Source organism: Hyla sarda, chromosome 11 (assembly GCF_029499605.1).
Source record: "Hyla sarda isolate aHylSar1 chromosome 11, aHylSar1.hap1, whole genome shotgun sequence".
NCBI classification, from domain to species: domain Eukaryota; kingdom Metazoa; phylum Chordata; class Amphibia; order Anura; family Hylidae; genus Hyla; species Hyla sarda.
Window position 1 is genome coordinate 90888623 of NC_079199.1, and position 17690 is coordinate 90906312.

General features: G+C 40.4%; 1 protein-coding gene across 1 annotated transcript; it reads right to left on the bottom strand.

Annotated features, from left to right (window-relative positions):
• Positions 1-5844: 5844 nt before the first annotated feature.
• On the bottom strand, positions 5845-17331 carry LOC130294908 (olfactory receptor 6N1-like). The gene is made up of 2 exons (XM_056545058.1): positions 17300-17331; positions 5845-6817 (listed from the first exon to the last, which is right to left on the bottom strand). The coding sequence occupies exons 1-2, from the start codon at positions 17329-17331 to the stop codon at positions 5845-5847; spliced, it is 1005 nt and encodes a 334-aa protein (XP_056401033.1).
• Positions 17332-17690: the final 359 nt, after the last annotated feature.

Sequence of the window (17690 nt, forward strand, 5' to 3'; positions counted from 1 at the left end):
GTGCTTGATTTTAACATAACTTTATTCTTTCATAAGTTATTTACAAGTTTCTCTTTGTTTACAACCATTGACATGTCCTCTAGGTTAAAGGGGTTATCCAGGAAAAAACTTTTTTTTTATATATCAACTGGCTCCAGAAAGTTAAACAGATTTGTAAATTACTTCTATAAAAAAATCTTAATCCTTTCAGTACTTATGAGCTTCTGAAGTTAAGGTTGTTCTTTTCTGTCTAAGTGCTCTATGATAACAAGTGTCTCGGGAACCGCCCAGTTTAGAAGAGATTTGCTATGGGGATTTGCTTCTAAACTGGGCGGTTCCCGATACACGTGTCATCAGAGAGCACTTAGACAGAAAAGAACAACCTTAACTTCAGAAGCTCATAAGTACTGAAAGGATTAAGATTTTTTTTAATAGAAGTAATTTACAAATCTGTTTACCTTTCTTGAGTCAGTTGATATATATATATATATATATATATATATATATATATATATATATATATATAAAGTTTTTTCCTGGATAACCCCTTTAACACATGAGGAGCGGATAGAAATTGTTTTGATGTCTGGTGAACGCAGTAACCGGGTCATTGCAGCAGATTTCAATGCAATACACCCTACGAGACCACCCATCTCCCATGCTACAGTTAGCAAACTGCTTATAAGTTTCATGAAACTGGTTCAGTATTGGATTTGCCAAAATGTGGACGCATGAAATCTGTCACTAATGAAGAAACATCAGTGGCTGTCCTAGCTTCATTCATCAAGAGCCAACAGCATAGCATTCGCCGCATGTCACTGGAGAGTGGCATTAGTCGAACATCCCTTCGGCGGATATTAGCTACTCGCAAATGGCACCCTTACAAACTCCAACTACTGCAGCATCTCAACGAGGATGACCCAGATCTGTGCACTGAATTTGCAGAATGGGCAAAACAAAAATTGGAACAGGACCCTCAGTTTACACAGAAGATTTTGTTCAGTGATGAGGCAAACTTTTATGTGAATGGTGAAGTTAACAAACAAATCCAACGCTATTAGTTTGACACTTACCCACATTGGATAGATCCCTCCAAGACTGTTGGAACACAAAAATTGATGGTATGGTGTGGTATATGGGGTACAAAGATAGAGGGGCCATTCTTCATCAATGGAAACCTCAAGGCCACTGGATATGAGAAATTGCTACATGATGATGTGTTTCCCTCTTTATGCACTGAAGCTGGCACATTCCCTGAGTTTTTCTAGCAAGATGGTGCACCACCACATTATGGGTGTCAGGTCCGAGCATTCCTAGATGAACAGTTTCTGGAAAGTGGATTGGTCATCGTGGGCCAGTTGAATGGCCCCCGAGGTCTCCCGATTTGACCCCCTTAGACTTTTATCTTTGGGGTCATCTGAAGGCAATTGTCTATGCTGTGAAGACACGAGATGTGCAGCACCTGAAACTACAGATACTGGAAGCCTGTGCTAGCATTTCTCCTGCGGTGTTGCTATCAGTGTGTGAAGAGTGGGAGAAGAGGGTTGCATTGCAATCAAACACAATGGGCAGCACATTGAACACATTTTATAAGTGGTCAGAAACTTGTAAATAACTCATGAAAGAATAAAGTTACGTTAAAACCAAGCACATCATTGTTTTTCTTGTGAAATCGTGGGCCAGTTGAATGGCTCCCGAGGTCTCTCGATTTTACCCCCTTAGACTTTTATCTTTGGGGTCATCTGAAGGCAATTGTCTATGCTGGGAAGATATGAGATGTGCAGCACCTGAAACTAAGGATACTGGAAGCCTGTGCTAGCATTTCTCCTGCGGTGTTGCTATCAGTGTGTGAAGAGTGGGAGAATAATATTCCCAATAAGTTTGATGCGTCACATGACCCTCTTCCTATTGAAAGAAACAAAAGTTGGATTCAAAATGGCTGACCTTAAAATGGCCACCATGGTCACCACCCATCTTGAAAAGTTTCCCCCTACATATAGTAATGTGCGACAAACAGGAAGTTAATATCACCAACCATTCCCATTTGTATCCATATAAATGACCCACCCTGTACTAAAACAGCAGGGCAGTGAAGGAGCACTAAAAAGCTATCTGGAAAAAAATGTAATATGTAAAAAACAGATAAAAGCAATGAAAGCGGAGACAGTAAGACTCATTGCCAAAGAGAGTAAAACTAACTCCAAAATAATCTTTAACTAAATAAATAATAAAAATTTTAAAAATGAAAGTGTTGGCCCTTTAAAAAGTTTCATACATTACCAGTCATTCAAATGTACAGCTCAGCCCATCAAGAAGGGGTTAATTAGCGCTGCTGAGCACTAATTTACCCCTGGGTGGTATACATTATACAGCCATCTATTTGGTTATATAATGTATACTGTTAATAGATGTTTACTTTTCACCTCCTCGTTGGTCCGGGCCTCTTCTTGTGTAGCCCCGCCTCCAGTGATGTTGTGCTACACGAGCCTAGAATGATGATAAGTAAGTATGGCTTTGTTCACATTAAGTTTTGAGTTTTTAGCATGCCTTTTTGTTTTAAAAAGGCATGTTAAAAATGCAAAATGTGAACAGACCCTTTCTGCAATTGTCTTACTAAACAGGGAGCCTCCAGCTGTTGCTTTACTACAACTCCTATCATTCCCAGACAGCTTTCAGGTGTCTGGAAATGATAGGTGTTGTAGTTAAGCAACAGATGGAGGCTCCCTGTTTGAGAACACACTGGTTTATGGAGAAAGCGCCCTAAATGTACTAACCTATTTTTGTGTTTTTCTTTTCTTCTTGTTTCAGATACATGTTTTCATAGGACTACATCGGATATGAAGACTACATTGATGACCAGCATTTTTCTTTCATTTAAAGAAAATGTTTAATGAGGGCTTGTGGGGGAGTGATTTCTTTGTAATAATAATTTTTCAAACTTGCGTCATGTTTTCTTTAAAATATACTTTATACAATTGGTAGCGAAAACCAATGGGTAACCATGGTTTTTCTTTTGTAATTCTTTTATAAATAAGTAAAAAAAAAAAAAAAACTAAAACGTGTGTGGTTCTCCGTATTTTCAGTATTAGCCAGGTACCAACCAAGCAGCAACAACCTGATGTTACCAGGCTGGGCAAGGACCATTGTTACTGGCCCTCCCCAGCCTAAATAACACCAGCCTGTTACCACCTAGGCCCAGGAGCGCCAATTTGTATGCTTTGGGTATGTTGGTAACGGCTCTTCCCAGCACCCCTGTGGCAGTGGGTACAGGGGTTATAATTGGGGGTTAGAACTAGCTGTTTTTGGGGCTAACACTAAGCCCCAGCTTAGGCATGGATTCCGTCTTCCACTACTTAGCCTGTAAAGTAAATTTCAAAAATAAAATCACTCCCGCACAAGCCTTTGTTAACCATTTTATTTAAATTAAAAAGAAAAATGCCTATCATCGATATAGTCCTCCACTCCTACGCAGTCCTATGCATACACGTATCTGAAACAAAAAGAAAAACATGAAAAATGGGTTTGTACATTTAGGTCACTCTCCCTGGGGAGAGCGCCAATAAACCTGTGCGTTCCCAAACAGGGACCCTCTGGCTGTTGCTTAACTACAACTCCTTTCATTCCCAGAAAGCCAAAAGCTGTCTGGTAATGATAGAAGTTGTAGTTAAGCAACAGCTGGAGGCTTCCTGTTTGGGAAGACAATGACAGAAAGGGTCTGTTCACATTATACATTCCTAAAGGACATCTTATAAATACAACTTATCCCCTATGCACAGGATAGGGAATAAGTGTCTGATCTCGGGGGTCCAACTGCTGGATGGCCTAATAACTATGTTTAAATATATATGGGGCAGTACAGAGATCTCTCCCATAACCTATTTATACCCAAGACTGTATCTATTACAAGGGGCATCCTCTATGTCAGTGTTTTAAAGGAGAACGTAACAGGGCAAGGAGCCTGTAATGTCTGCTCTGGTCAGTTTGTGCATGGTGCAGCTTAGCACAAACCGACCATTAACACTAAGCTTTGCACCAGCTTAGTGTTAATGATTTTAGCCTATCAGAGCCTAGGTGGGGTTGTATGTAGCCTTCTCAGGCCTTCTGCCTGGTTGCTGATTTTTACCTGTATCTGTTTTAGTCTTACCTTGTCTCTGTGTGTGTGTATGTGCACCTTGTACTTTGTATTTGCCATGGCTTTCTGTCCAGTGTAGCTTTTAGCTCTATTTTGATAATCTTGTTATTATGTGTACCTGGTCTGGTTTAATCTGTCCTGTTTTTATATTCTTATGTATTCTTTGTTGGTGTGTATTCACACTTGCTTTTGTGAGTCTTGAATCTTGACCACTGTTCATACCTGTTTCTGATTTGTGCAATTATGAATCTGTTTAGTATGTGTACCCATTAGAGATGGGAACATTTTTCAAAAATTAGATTCTGCCGATTTGCCGAATTTCCCCCCAAAAATTGGTTTGATCTAAATATATTCGTGGTGATATGGTGGTATTTATGGGCTACAGAGAGCCTCAACAGGGGTGTAGAACACTGTGCATTGCTGTAACACGCATAGGGAGTGTGCTGAGGTAGTGAAATAATACTTTTATTCAGCATGACATGCAGATTGTTGCTTTTAGAATCACTGCCGCAGAGCGGCACAATAACAGTGTCTGGATGTGGCAGCAGGGTCGGGAGACCATATGGTGGCACAATGGTTGTTTGCAGTCTTTGAATGGGGAGTGCTTCCTGTGATGATCTCAATTGGCAGACTATGAAACGACTTCTAAACTCTCCCTGCCTGCCTGCAGTGATGCAGGCTTGAGGTCAATGGATTTCCCCTGTGCTGATCTGTATTGTCAGTAACGCTGATTAGGGACCACACAGTGTCTGCTCTCTCTCTAGCCAGAACAAATGCGGGCTTGAGGTGAATGGATTTGCCGCTGTAAAGATCTGTATTGTAAGTAACAGCGATTAGTGCGCGCACACACAGTGTCTGCTCTCTCAACAAAATGGGAAATGTCCGTCTTTGGCAATGGCTGCTGAATATATAGGGCTGTGACATCACAGGGTTGGCTGGCTGCTGATAGGTTGCATGTCGCCATGTGATTCAGGGTGATCCCACCTACCCACCTTCCCAGACTTCCTTGCCCCATGTCCTCACATGTGTAGCCGCCATTTTAGCCCCCTGGCCCGCACAAAATTTAGTGAATGAAGTGATTTGTTACCAGGGAGCGCGAGGAAATTCAGATTCCTTCAGAATCAGATTTTTCATGAAATTTGGAGCGAATTCGACTTTGTCAGCTTCGATTTGCCCAACTCTAGTACCCATGTTTAGATGTGTTTTGGATTTTTAGTTGCCTCAAAGATTAGATCCTGTCTCACACAGTGAGGTGCCTTCTAATTTGGAGCCTATTTGGCTTTGGTATTTTCTGTCTCTCCATATTATTAGAGTTTGGAATTGTAGTTATCCGGTTACTCTTTGAGTTAGATCTCTTTTCTTAGCTTTGTCCCTAACGAAGGAGTCAGTTTGCTTTGTATCTGTTTTGATTTAGTTTTGTGTATCCTGTTCCCACGTATTTATAAAGGTTTCCAACCCGAATTTGTTGAATTGTTGTGGATTTTTTCACGACAACTCAGAGGAGTTGGAAACCAAAGCCAACAAAACCCACGTGCGACAAACAGGATGCAACATAATAATAATAAATACCAGGGGAAAAAAGCAGTAAGAAAGCAAGATAGACTTACAACCCGATTTTCTAAGTAAATGAGGGCCACTGTAGTTTCTTTTGGTAGTGCATCAAGATCTACTAGTAGAAATATGCAGTGCAGTTGTTTAGATTTTGTGGACTGAATCCCCCAATTATCCTTTTGTTACAATATTTTGAAAATTCTTTTTATTGCTACTTTTACTTCTTTATTCCTCAGGCTATAAATGATTGGATTTAGTAATGGGGTGAACATGGCATATACCAGAGCAAACATCTTGTCATAGTTCACTGAGTGCAAGCCTTTGGGGCTAGCATAGACAGTAAATGCCGTGCTATAAAATAACATCACCACGGTGATATGAGAAGAACAGGTGGAGAAGGCTCTAATTCTTCCTGTGTTCGTCCTCATCCTCACAATAGAATATATAATATTAATATACATGATGATGATAAATATAAAGTTAAACATGGTAGCAAAGCCAATAACACAGCCATTAATTCTGCTATTAAGAGAGGTATCTACACAGGCCAAGTTTAACAGGGGTGCAAGGTCACAGAAGTAGTGATCGATGTACCGTAGGCCACAGAATGGCACTCTTATGGTAAAACTGAGTGGTACAGTTGCAGCCGTGAACCCATAAATCCAGCATAATACGGCTAGATGTTTACACACTTTATCACTCATCATGCTTGTATATCTAAGGGGGTGACATATAGCCATATATCGATCCAAGGACATCACAGCCAACAAACCACATTCAGTCATACCAAGTCCATGGAACATGTACAACTGAACAAAGCACCAATTGAAGGAAATAGTTTTGTCATTGGTCACGAGAATAACCAAAAGCTTTGGTACTGTAGTTGATATGTACCAGATCTCCAGTGAGGACAGGTTGGTAATGAAGAAATACATCGGAGTATGAAGGTTCAGATTAAGACGAACCACCAAAATAATAATCATGTTACCAAACAGAGTGAGTAGATAGGTAAAGAGAAAAATAAAAAATAAACCAATGCTATAGTTCTCAAGGTTCGCAAATCCCTGGAGATGAAAGTCATCAATGCTGGTCTGGTTCTCCAAATTTAGAAATAGCCTTGAGCCCTGGATGTTTTGACTAAAAGGTTGAGTGAACCTGTGGGAACAAGAAAAATATGAAGTTCAAGCCATAGTCTTTTGAGTAGACAATAACACAGAAACTTAGCCCACTTTCAGATGGCAACACTCTAGGACCTGATGTCTACATACTGGCCCTCATTTACTATTACAAACCCGACATGTTTTATCGGTCACATTGCGCCAGATTCTGTTGCATTGCACCAGAAATTCTGGCTGCCCCAGATTTTGCGCCAGAATTGAAAAAACCCCGACTAACTCTCAATTTTGCTAAGAAAACCAGACAATGGGGCGTGGCCACAGGGAAAGGGGGCTTGGTCTCCGAAAACCCAACATATTTACTAAGGTTTCCACATACAATGTTGTGGATTTGAGCTGAGGAAAACCAGACAGATCAGAGCATGTGTAAAAAAAAAAGCAAAATGTAGGGAAAGTGGAAAATGTAGGGAAACCTTAGTAAATACAGTGGAAAATAAATTGTAGGGAATTAAAACCCACAAGGAAACCTATACTCCACTCTTAGTAAATGGACTCAGTGGCCCTTATTTACTAAGAATGGAGTGTAGGTTTCTTTGTGGGTTTTAATTCCCCACAATTTATTTTCCACGGAATTTACTAAGGTTTCCCTACATTTTCCACTTTCCCTAAACAAATTCTTCACAAATTCTTCTCCACTTTATTCATCAAGGAAAATGAAATGCCAGGTGAAATACAGTGTGATAAGGTAAATTCCCCAGTACAGGTCACCTGTCTAACACAGGAAGAAGTACAGTGCCGCCTACAAAAAATCAAAATAGACAAATCACCGGGTCCAGATGCCAATATCTAAAAAAGGGACAAAAGGTGAGCCTGGGAAATGCAGACCTGTTAGTTTGACCTCCGTTGTATGTAAATTGTTTGAGGGTTTTCTAAGAGATGCTTTTGGAGTATATTGATAAAAAAAAAAAATTGTATGACCACATATCAGCATGACTTTATGAGGGATCGGTCCTGTTAAACTAACCTGATCAGCTTTTATGAGGAGGTGAGCTCCAGACTGGACATGGGGCAATCGCTGGATGTCGTATATCTGGATTTTTCCAAAGCATTTGATACGGTGCCACATAAAAGATTGGTGCATAAAATGAGAAGGATGGGGTTTGGGGAGAATGTGTGCAAGTGTGTAAGTAACTGACTCAGTGATAGGAAACAGAGGGTGGTTATTAATGGTACTTATTCTGATTGGGTGACTGTTACTAGTGGGGTACCACAGGGGCCAGTCTTGGGTCCTGTTCTATTTAATATATTTATTAATGACCTTGTAGAGGGGTTGAATAGTAAAGTAGTAATCTTTGCAGATGATACTAAACTCTGTAAAGCGGTAAACACTATAGAGGACAGTGCACTTTTACAAATGGATCTGGATAGGTTGGAGATTTGGGCAGAGAAGTGGCAAATGAGGTTTAACACTGATAAATGTAAGGTAATGCACATGGGGAGAAAAATCCGGGATGGGGTTGTATATTAAATGGGAGAACACTTGGGATGACTGACATGGAAAAGGACTTAGGGGTCTTAGTTAATAGTAAACTTACCTGTAATGACCAGTGTCAGGCAGCTGCTGCCAAGGCAAATAAAATCATGGGGGGCATCAATAGGGACATAGATGCCCATGACAAGGAAATAATTCTACCGCTGTACAAATCACTACTGTGTACAGTACTGGTCAGACCACACATAGAATACTGTGTACAGTACTGGGCACCAGTGTACAAGAAAGATATAGTGGAGCTGGAGAGGGTTCAAAGATGGGCAACCAGGGTAATACAGGGAATGGGAGGACTACAGTACCCAGAAAGATTATCAGAATTAGGGTTATTTAGTTTAGAAAAAAAAGAAAGGTTAGGGGAGACCTAATAACTATGTATGAATATATCAGGGGACAGTACAGAGATCTCTCCCATGATCTATTTATACCCAGGACTGTATCTATAACAAGGGGGCATCCTCTACATTTAGAGGAAAGGAGGTTTCTACACCACCACAGACGGGTGTTCTTTACTGTAAGAGCAGTGAGACTGGGGAATTCTCTCCTCTCCCGGAGGAGGTGGTCATGGTGAACTCTGTTAAAAGTTCAAAAGGGGTCTGGTTGCATTTTTGGAGAATAATAACATTGCTGGTTATGTATACTAGATATTTAGGGGCAGCATGTTGATCCAGAGATTTATTCTGATGCCATAATTGGAGTCGGAAAGGAATTTTTACCTCTAGTATGAGGATTTTTTGCCTTCCCCTGGATCAACTCAGTAGGGACTCATTAGGGATATAAATTGAACTAGATGTACTCTGGTCTTTTTTCAACCTTATGAACTATGTTACTATGTTACACTTTGCTTTTTTCACACATGCTCTGATCTGTAGGGTTTTCCTCAGCTCAAATCCACCACATTTATGTGGAAACATTAGTAAATATGTTGGGTTTTTGTGAAAATGTCGGAAACACGGCCCTTTTTGGAGACAGTGCCCCCTTTTCCCAGCAGCCACGCCCCCTTTTTTGGGTTTTCTTTGCAAAATGGAGAGTTAATTGGTTATTTTTTTCATTTCTGGGGCAAATTCTGGCATAAAATCTGGCACAGACAGAATTTCTGGTGCAATGCGAGAGAATCTGGCACACAACCCGACAAAACATGTCGGGTTTGCAATAATAAATGAGGGCCAGTGTGCGACAGTCTGCGCCTGGAAAATCCGACAATCCCGACATTGCACTGCGAAAAGCTGAAAAGGGGGCGTGGTCTGTTACAAAGAGGGCATGGCTGTTCCAAAAAGGGGTGTGGTTTAACAACCCGACCGATTTACTATTGAATTCACAGAAAATCCTGTGGATAAATGGCTGGAAATATCCACCTAGAAAAAGCTGGTCAAAAAATGATCCTGACTTTTCCCAATAGTAAATAGAGAGGAATCCTACAAGTCTGAAACAACTTTTCCCACTAGTAAAAACCTGACACTCTTAGTAAATGAGGCCCAATGTATGTTGAAAAACATTTAAATTTGTAGGTTTCTTTAGAAAATGTAGTTGTTTTTTTTTTTAGACACACCCCTTTTTAGGGTTCATAGGGTTCTTTGGATTTTTTTGTCAGAAATTCTGGCACACAATACATGTGACATGAAAAAACAATTACTAAATCTACTCAGGAAAGCCTTACTAAATGAGGCCCAATGTGTCTGACCTTTTATTTTTGTGTAATAAACCGCTCATGATTGAAATTTCAATACCAAAAAGTAAGCTCTGTAAGGTTATGGCAATTGTTAAAGTAGCAGGTGTCAGTAAGAGTGGAATATGATCAAATTTTCAAGCAACTATTTCCAATCTGTGGTATGTGAGAGGGGCATAAAAGCCAAATCGAAAGCTCATTTCCAGCCACATGAAACCCCACAATTCAGATCAAGACAGTACATTATGATTGTGTGATGCCTCCTGTTGGTTGCCAGGCCAGTTATCACCAGATACCAGATATACAGACTGACTGGGAAAGAATCTTTAGGGTAGGGTCCCACATAATAGATCCACAGTGTATTTTACGCTGCTGATCCGCAGGTGCCCTGACCCATAGTGTGCCTCCAGCTGTCAGACCTAACCCGGATCACCCCCCTGCCCCCCTGCCTGCCCGCAGCGGCAATACGCCACTCCGAGCAGACACACAGGGGGCCTCTGAGACTCTGCTTGCAGTCATTGTACATTGCACATGCGCGTGGCGACTCATAGTGTACTCAGACATCAAAACTGCTCCGCAATGTCTGACTACCAGCTGTGTCTCGCAGGCCCCCTGTGTGTCTGCTGGGAGTGGCGCTGCGTGCAGGCCGGGGGTCTGGGGGGAGGGGGGGATTTGGGTTAGGTCTAACAGCTGGAGGCACTCAATAGGTCAGGTTCACCTTCGAATACGCATTGTAAAATATGCTATGGATCCATTACGTGTGACCCTACCCTTAAACTGAGAGATCCTCCGCACAGACAGATTGTCAAGTTGGAGGAATGTTGTTTACTGATCCATTCAGTACCTTGAATGAAATTGGTCATCACATACAGAGCATAGTGCATCGTACAGTGTCTACATAAACCATCAGAAGGAACTTGCATGACATTGGGCTACATTCCAGATAACCAGCTACAGATGTTCTATTGACCTCCCACCACCAATTTCAAAGGATATTTTGGTGCGCAGCAAGGCTTGCCATGGAGTTCCGCTTTTGTCTCAAATGCAGTGATAGCTGAATATTAGTCTGGAGGAAACATGAGCAACACCAAGAAAAATCCAAGTTCTGAGGCTAGGTCATCAATACATTCTGCCTGGAAGACCATTCAAAAGAACTCTCATATTCAAGAAAATAGCCAACTTTTTTCAAGAATATAAGGGACAAAACCTGTTGGCATTACCTAGATTTCTATGGATTTCTATTTTTTCAGAGCTATTTGATTTAATTATGTAGATGAGATTGCATGTGCGGGTTCTACAGGTGCTTTGTCCATACAATAAGACAAACAAAGCCTGACTGATGACAAACCTATTCTTCAGAAGAAATATCGGTTCCTGTAACTACAGTATGCCTGGATGCAAACAACTACCAAAAGAGATTAGAAGATGAATGAAGCTGGAAAAAGCAACAAACACAATGAATAAAGACCTAGTCTACATTTTTCCATGGTTAGACAAGATGTTTATGAATAGAAAAAATTCAGGAATATTGGAGTGGGCCTCCCGTAAAGACCCTACAAGTCTACAAGGATTATCAACTGGCAATATTAAAGAGGCGTGAAAGACCCAAGAAGTCTGCAAAAGGCCTATAGGAAAACATGAATAATAAAAACATTGTATAGGAGAAATAAAGGCAGCAGACCATTATCTCAAGCTGAAGAGATTTTGAGTGATACAACAAGAAAATGACCCAAAACACACAAGTAAATCACCTAAATAATGGTGTAAAAGAAAGTAAATTTGTGTTTTAGAATGACCAAGTCTTGACCATGACCCCATCAAGTGCTGTGGCAGGACTTAAAGAGGGCTGTACACAAAAGGTATCCCAAAAATACCCGAAATATTGATGAACCAAAACATTTTTGCAGAAAAGGATTGTCTAATATTATTATACAACATTGTGTCAATCTTATTTGTAGGTAGAGGATAGTTTGGTTGAGGTGATTATCCTAAAGGGGAATTTACTTATTCAATACCTGGATTCAGTCACCTTTTTACCCACCTGCACTGTGGGTGTTTACGTAATGTTCTCCAGAAAAAGACACAAGCAGTACAATTGTGTGTTGTAAGTTTAGATAATTTATTCCTATTTATACTCCTGACTTAGTAAAAAAAGACCACATTTTATTAGTAATTATAAAACATTTACCTATAGTCAATTGAAACAGATGAAGACATTATGAGAATTTAAAACACATAAAACATAAAGAAGATTTGTAATGTGTTTTTAACTTTGAGCACACTTTGGCACCAAGACTCTAATAGATTTTTTCTTGTATTTTGCCCATATTAAAAGGATAAAAATTGGGTCTGTGTTTATTTCAGATAAGGTCACTGGTGTCTATCGGCTATGTCTTGTATTACAGCTCAGCCCTATTCTTCAAGCTGTAATAGAAGAAACAGCCTTATCAGAGAAACTGCTCAATATAATTTCTGTATGTATTTACATTATGTTACAATATGCATTTGGAATGTATTTGTTTAGAATATGTTGTGCTCAGTTGTATATAGTGAGACAGTAGATGACGGAGATGGCACTCACCAAAAGGGTCTTCTTTATTCAAATACTGCTGTGCATACAGACAAGGGCAGGCAGAAGTGAGAGGGCAGGGGTGTCCAGACTCTACCTGCTCTTGTCTGTATGGACCGCAGTATTTGAATAAACAAGACCCTTTTGGTGAGTGCCGTCTGTGTCATCTATTGTCTTGCTGGATTACATACCTACTTTAGAATGAGCACCACTAATGTTTGGACTTGAGATGCGGTTCAAGACACAGCTGTCTACTCATACATGGTATGAACCATGCCTAGTCGTGCATATGCCAGACATTACTGATCCTAGTCACTCAGTGAAAAGTATTTTGCTCACCTCATTTAAACTGACATCTCAAATATACTCCAGTGTATATTTTATGTTCTGAATACATGATCACAGAATGGACGTTCTACTGTATATTTTCCAGGCTTTTATAAGATAGAAGCTGATATCTCCAGGGACAAATTGTTTCTATCACCGGTTTTCATAATTAATCCCCAGTGTTTATTTGGTAATGTATTGCTTACATAATTGATTATAAAGGGGACATGCAGAAAAAAGATGGACAAAGGAGATTTTTAAAACTGATAAAATGGTTAAAGAATGTAGAGTGTTGACCAAATTCCTTTTATATCATTTAAAAAAAACAGAAAAGGACAGGAAGTGGTGGAAATATACATAACCAAGGAAGCGAAAGACATACACACCATAGAGACAAACCATGTGGGTGCTATGAATTCCTTGAAGTGAAGGACCAAGTTGTGCATTTACAGAGGGGCAAAAAGTATTTAGTCAGCCACCAATTGTGCAAGTTCTTCCACTTAAAAAGATGAGAGAGGCCTTTAATTTTCATCATAGGTATACCTCAACTATGAGAAACATAATGAGAAAAAAATTCCATAAAATCACATTTTCTGATTTTTAAAGAATTTATTTGCAAATTATGATGGAAAATAAGTATTTGGTCACCTACAAACAAGCAAGATTTCTGGCTCTCACATACCTGTAACTTCTTCTATAAGAGTCTCCTCTGTCCTCCACTCATTACCTGTATTAATGGCACCTGTTTGAACTTGTTATCAGTATAAAAGACACCTGTCCACAACCTCAAACAGTCACACTCCAACTATGGCCAAGACCAAAGAGCTGTCAAAGGACACCAGAAACAAAATTGTAGACCTGCACCAGGCTGGGAAGAATGAGTCTACAATAGGCAAGCAGCTTGGTGTGAAGAAATCTACTGTGGGAGCAATTATTAGAAAACAAAAGACATACAAGACCACTGATAAGATCTCACCCCGTGGTATCAAAATGATCACAAGAACGGTGAGCAAAAATCCCAGAACCACACGGGGGAACCTAGTGAATGACCTGCAGAGAGCTGGGACCAACGTAACAAAGGCTACCATCAGTAACACACTACGCCGCCAGGGACTCAAATCATGCAGTGCAAGATGTGTCCCCCTGCTTAAGCCAGTACATGACCGGGCCCATCTGAAGTTTACTAGAGAGCATTTGGATGATCCAGAAGATTATTGGGAGGATTGGTCAGATGAAACCAGAGTAGAACTTTTGGGTAAAAACTCAACTTGTCGTGTTTGATGGAGAAAGAATGCTGAGTGGCATCCAAAGAACACCATACCTATTGTGAAGCATGGGGGTGGAAACAGCATGCTTTGGGGCTGTTTTTCTGCTATGGGACCAGGACGACTGATACGTGTAAAAAATGGAAAAAATTAATGGGGCCATGTATCATGAGATTTTGAGTGAAAACTTCCTTTCATCAGCAAGGGCATTGAAGATAAAATGTGTCTGGGTCTTTCAGCATGACAATGATCCCAAACACTTCACCCGGGCAATAAAGGAGTAGCCTCGTAAGAAGCATTTCTAGGTCCTGGAGTGGCATAGCCAGCCTCCAGATCTCAATCCTATAGAAAAATTTTGGAGGGAGTTGAAAGTCCATGTTGCCCAGCGACAGCCCCAAAACATCACTGCTCTAGAGGAGATTTGCATGGAGGAATGGGCCAAAATACCAGCTACAGTGTGGGAAAACCTTGTGAAGACTTACAGAAAACATTTGACCTCTGTCATTGCCAACGAAGGGTATATAACAAAGTATTGAGATCAACTTATGTTATTGACCAAATACTTATTTTCCATCGTAATTTGCTAATAAATTCTTTAAAAATCAGACAATGTGATTTCATGGATTTTTTTTTCTCATTATGTCTCTCATAGTTGAGGTATACCTATGATGAAAATTACAGGCCTCTCTCATCTTTTTCAGTGGGAGAACTTGCACAATTGGTGGCAGACTAAATACTTTTTGCCCCTCTGTATGTTCATGGATTCCGCCCCATTTATTATATGTGCACCAACTAAAGGTACCCAACAGGTGATAGGGCAAAAATTAGGGTGGGCCGCAGGTTTGTGGGTAGGGGAGACTTGTATACACATTGCATTTTTTAAAGTTTGTGTTATACTGTACCTTACTGTTTGTTATGTTATTAAAGTTGTTTTCATTTATGCAATACAAAGTTAATTTCAAATTAACTCTGTGCCAGTCTTCTTGTTTTCTCAAAGATGTTCCCAACAGGACCCCACATCCAAACCCCAGATGATCATTTGGGTGGAGACACTACCGCAGATATGTAACTCAGCCTCCAGGTAGCGGAGGCTCAGGATCGGTCTGCTGAGCGCAGAGAGATAACAAGGGTAAGGGACCACAGGGATATAGGTTGATATCCACAATACCCTGGTACATAAGTAATAAGCAAATAAGATGCAAGAAAACAATGTGGGGATGGATTGGCATCCAGAAACATTATAGGGGTACTCCGCCTGAAAACATGTTTATTTAAATCAACTGATGACCGAAAGTTAAACAGATTTGTAAATTACTTCTATTAAAAAATCTTAATCCTTCCAATATTTATTAGCTGCTGTATGCGCCACAGGAAGTTCTTTTCCTTTTTTAATGTCCTTTCTGTCTGACTACAGTGCTCTCTACTGACACCTCTGGCCACTTTAGGAACTGTCCAGAGTAGGAGCAAATCCCCAAAGCAAACCTCTCCTGCTCTAAACGGTTCCTGACATGGACAGAGGTGTCAGCAGAATGCACTGTGGTCAAACAGAAAGGAAATTCAAAAAGAAAAGAACTTCATGTGGAGCATACAGAAGCTTATAAGTACCAGAAGATTTTTTAATAGAAATATTTTTTTTCATATTCAAAGTTTTATTGAAGTTTTTCAACAAGGGTGTACCAAAAACAGCATTATAAACATATATCTGCATGAAGTACATATGTACGTAAGTAACCAAACAGTAGTAAGAAACATAAAAGTAAAACATTCTGTATGTCAGCCATCCAGTATAGCAAAACACTACTATGCAGAGACAGTAGGCAATCGACTATCGTTATAATAAGGACAGGTTTCTAGTATAGAGCGGTACTTAAGGCATTTCTGGAGCATGCGTCTAAGGCACAGTCGGTATCTAATACCAACAGAGATAGATGTCATTCGCTACGTCGTCTGTACTGTGTTCGTATCAGGTAGTCATACATCATAAATCTACTGGCACAAGTGGCAGGGCGGTGTCCCTTTGAGAAATACGGTCTGGTGGCTGCATACACTCATGGAGAAGAAGAATATGTATAAGAGGCTCAGGAGTGGAGGAAGAAAGAAAAGAGGAGAGAGAGAGAAAGGTGAGGGGAGTAGGGTTGGCTGGGGGGTACACAAAAGAAGACAAGGGAAGGGAATAGGGGAGGGGGTGTAGACGAATCACTAGAGAGAGGGGTAGACTCACCTTGCAAGCTGGATCGGTTACTCTCCCCTTGGTGGAGTCCCGTCAGTCTGGAATTAGGCAGTCAGTAAGAAATAATTTACAAATCTGTTTAACCTTTTGTCATCAGTTGATTTTTCCAGTGGTGTACCCCTTTAACCCCTCAAAGGGGTACTCCGGTCCTAAAACATTTTATCCCCTATCCATAGGGGATAAGATGTCTGATCACAGGGGTCCCGCTACTCCGGCCCCATAGTCGTGATCCTGCAGACTCCGAGGCTCCTGCGCTGCGTGCAGCTCCCAGAGGTGGGGGCTGCATGCGAGATAGCTGGGGTTCCCAGCAGTGGGACCCCCTGTGATCAGACATCTTATCCCCTATTCTATGGATAGGGAAAAAGATGTCTTAGAGTACCCCTTTAAGGACCACAGGTTTTTCTATTTTTGCATTTCACATCAATCATTTCACCACAAAATTTACGGTGAAGCCAGAAAAAAAATATTTGTGGAGCAAAATGTGAAAAAAATGCCATTTTGTAACTTTTGGGGGCTTTTGAGTCTATGCAGTGCACTTTTCGGTAAAAATTACACAATATATTTAATACTGTAGGTCCATACGGTTACAATGATACCCAATTTATATAGGTTTTTCTTTATTTTTCTAATTAGTATGTTTAAAATTGTCCTCTTCTGACCCCTATAACTTTTATTTTTCCGTATACGGGGTGGTGTGCACCTTGATCTAAACTTTTCATCTCCACAGTTATATCCTACACAAATCAGGAAGAATTCAAGGTGAAACAATATATGAATTGTAATACTAATCATGTAATTTACCTATTCTCCTGTACTATGTGTAGGGTACAATATGTGGGGTGCACCACGAACCCTTTGAAAATTTGGGTGAGGAAACACCTGTCAGATATTCCCCATTTCAACTCAAAATACATACCCATGGTGTCCAGACATTGTGCTGAGCACCATGATGGATCTTTTTCTACAATGACAGTTCAGGATATTGAGTCTCAGCCCCGATCAGAGGAGGGAATTACAAACAGAAACTCCTGGATCGGGAATTATATTGGATTATCCGGCTTAACACTCACTATGGAGGTATGAATAAAAGACAGGACGTAATGTTGCATTATTGAATCCCTTTCTCTGTTCGGTTAGTGCTTGTATGATACCTGTTCACACAAGACTCTATGACTAGTGGTTTCTATGTCTATACACTTATTTCAGTTTTTTAGTGCAGTTGTCCTCTCACTTATGCACCTTTCCATGGTTATGAAGAATGGACCCCCTCTCTCTCTATTCCTTCTAGAGGCAGAAGATATGAAATA

Bases quoted from the DNA above. Each gene is read 5' to 3' on its own strand.
- LOC130294908 (XM_056545058.1), bottom strand. From the start codon at position 17,331: ATGGTGCTCAGCACAATGTCTGGACACCATGG. The intron at 6,818-17,299 runs GTATGTATTTTG...TTGTTCCCACAG, and splicing joins ACAATGTCTGGACACCATGG to GTTCACTCAACCTTTTAGTC.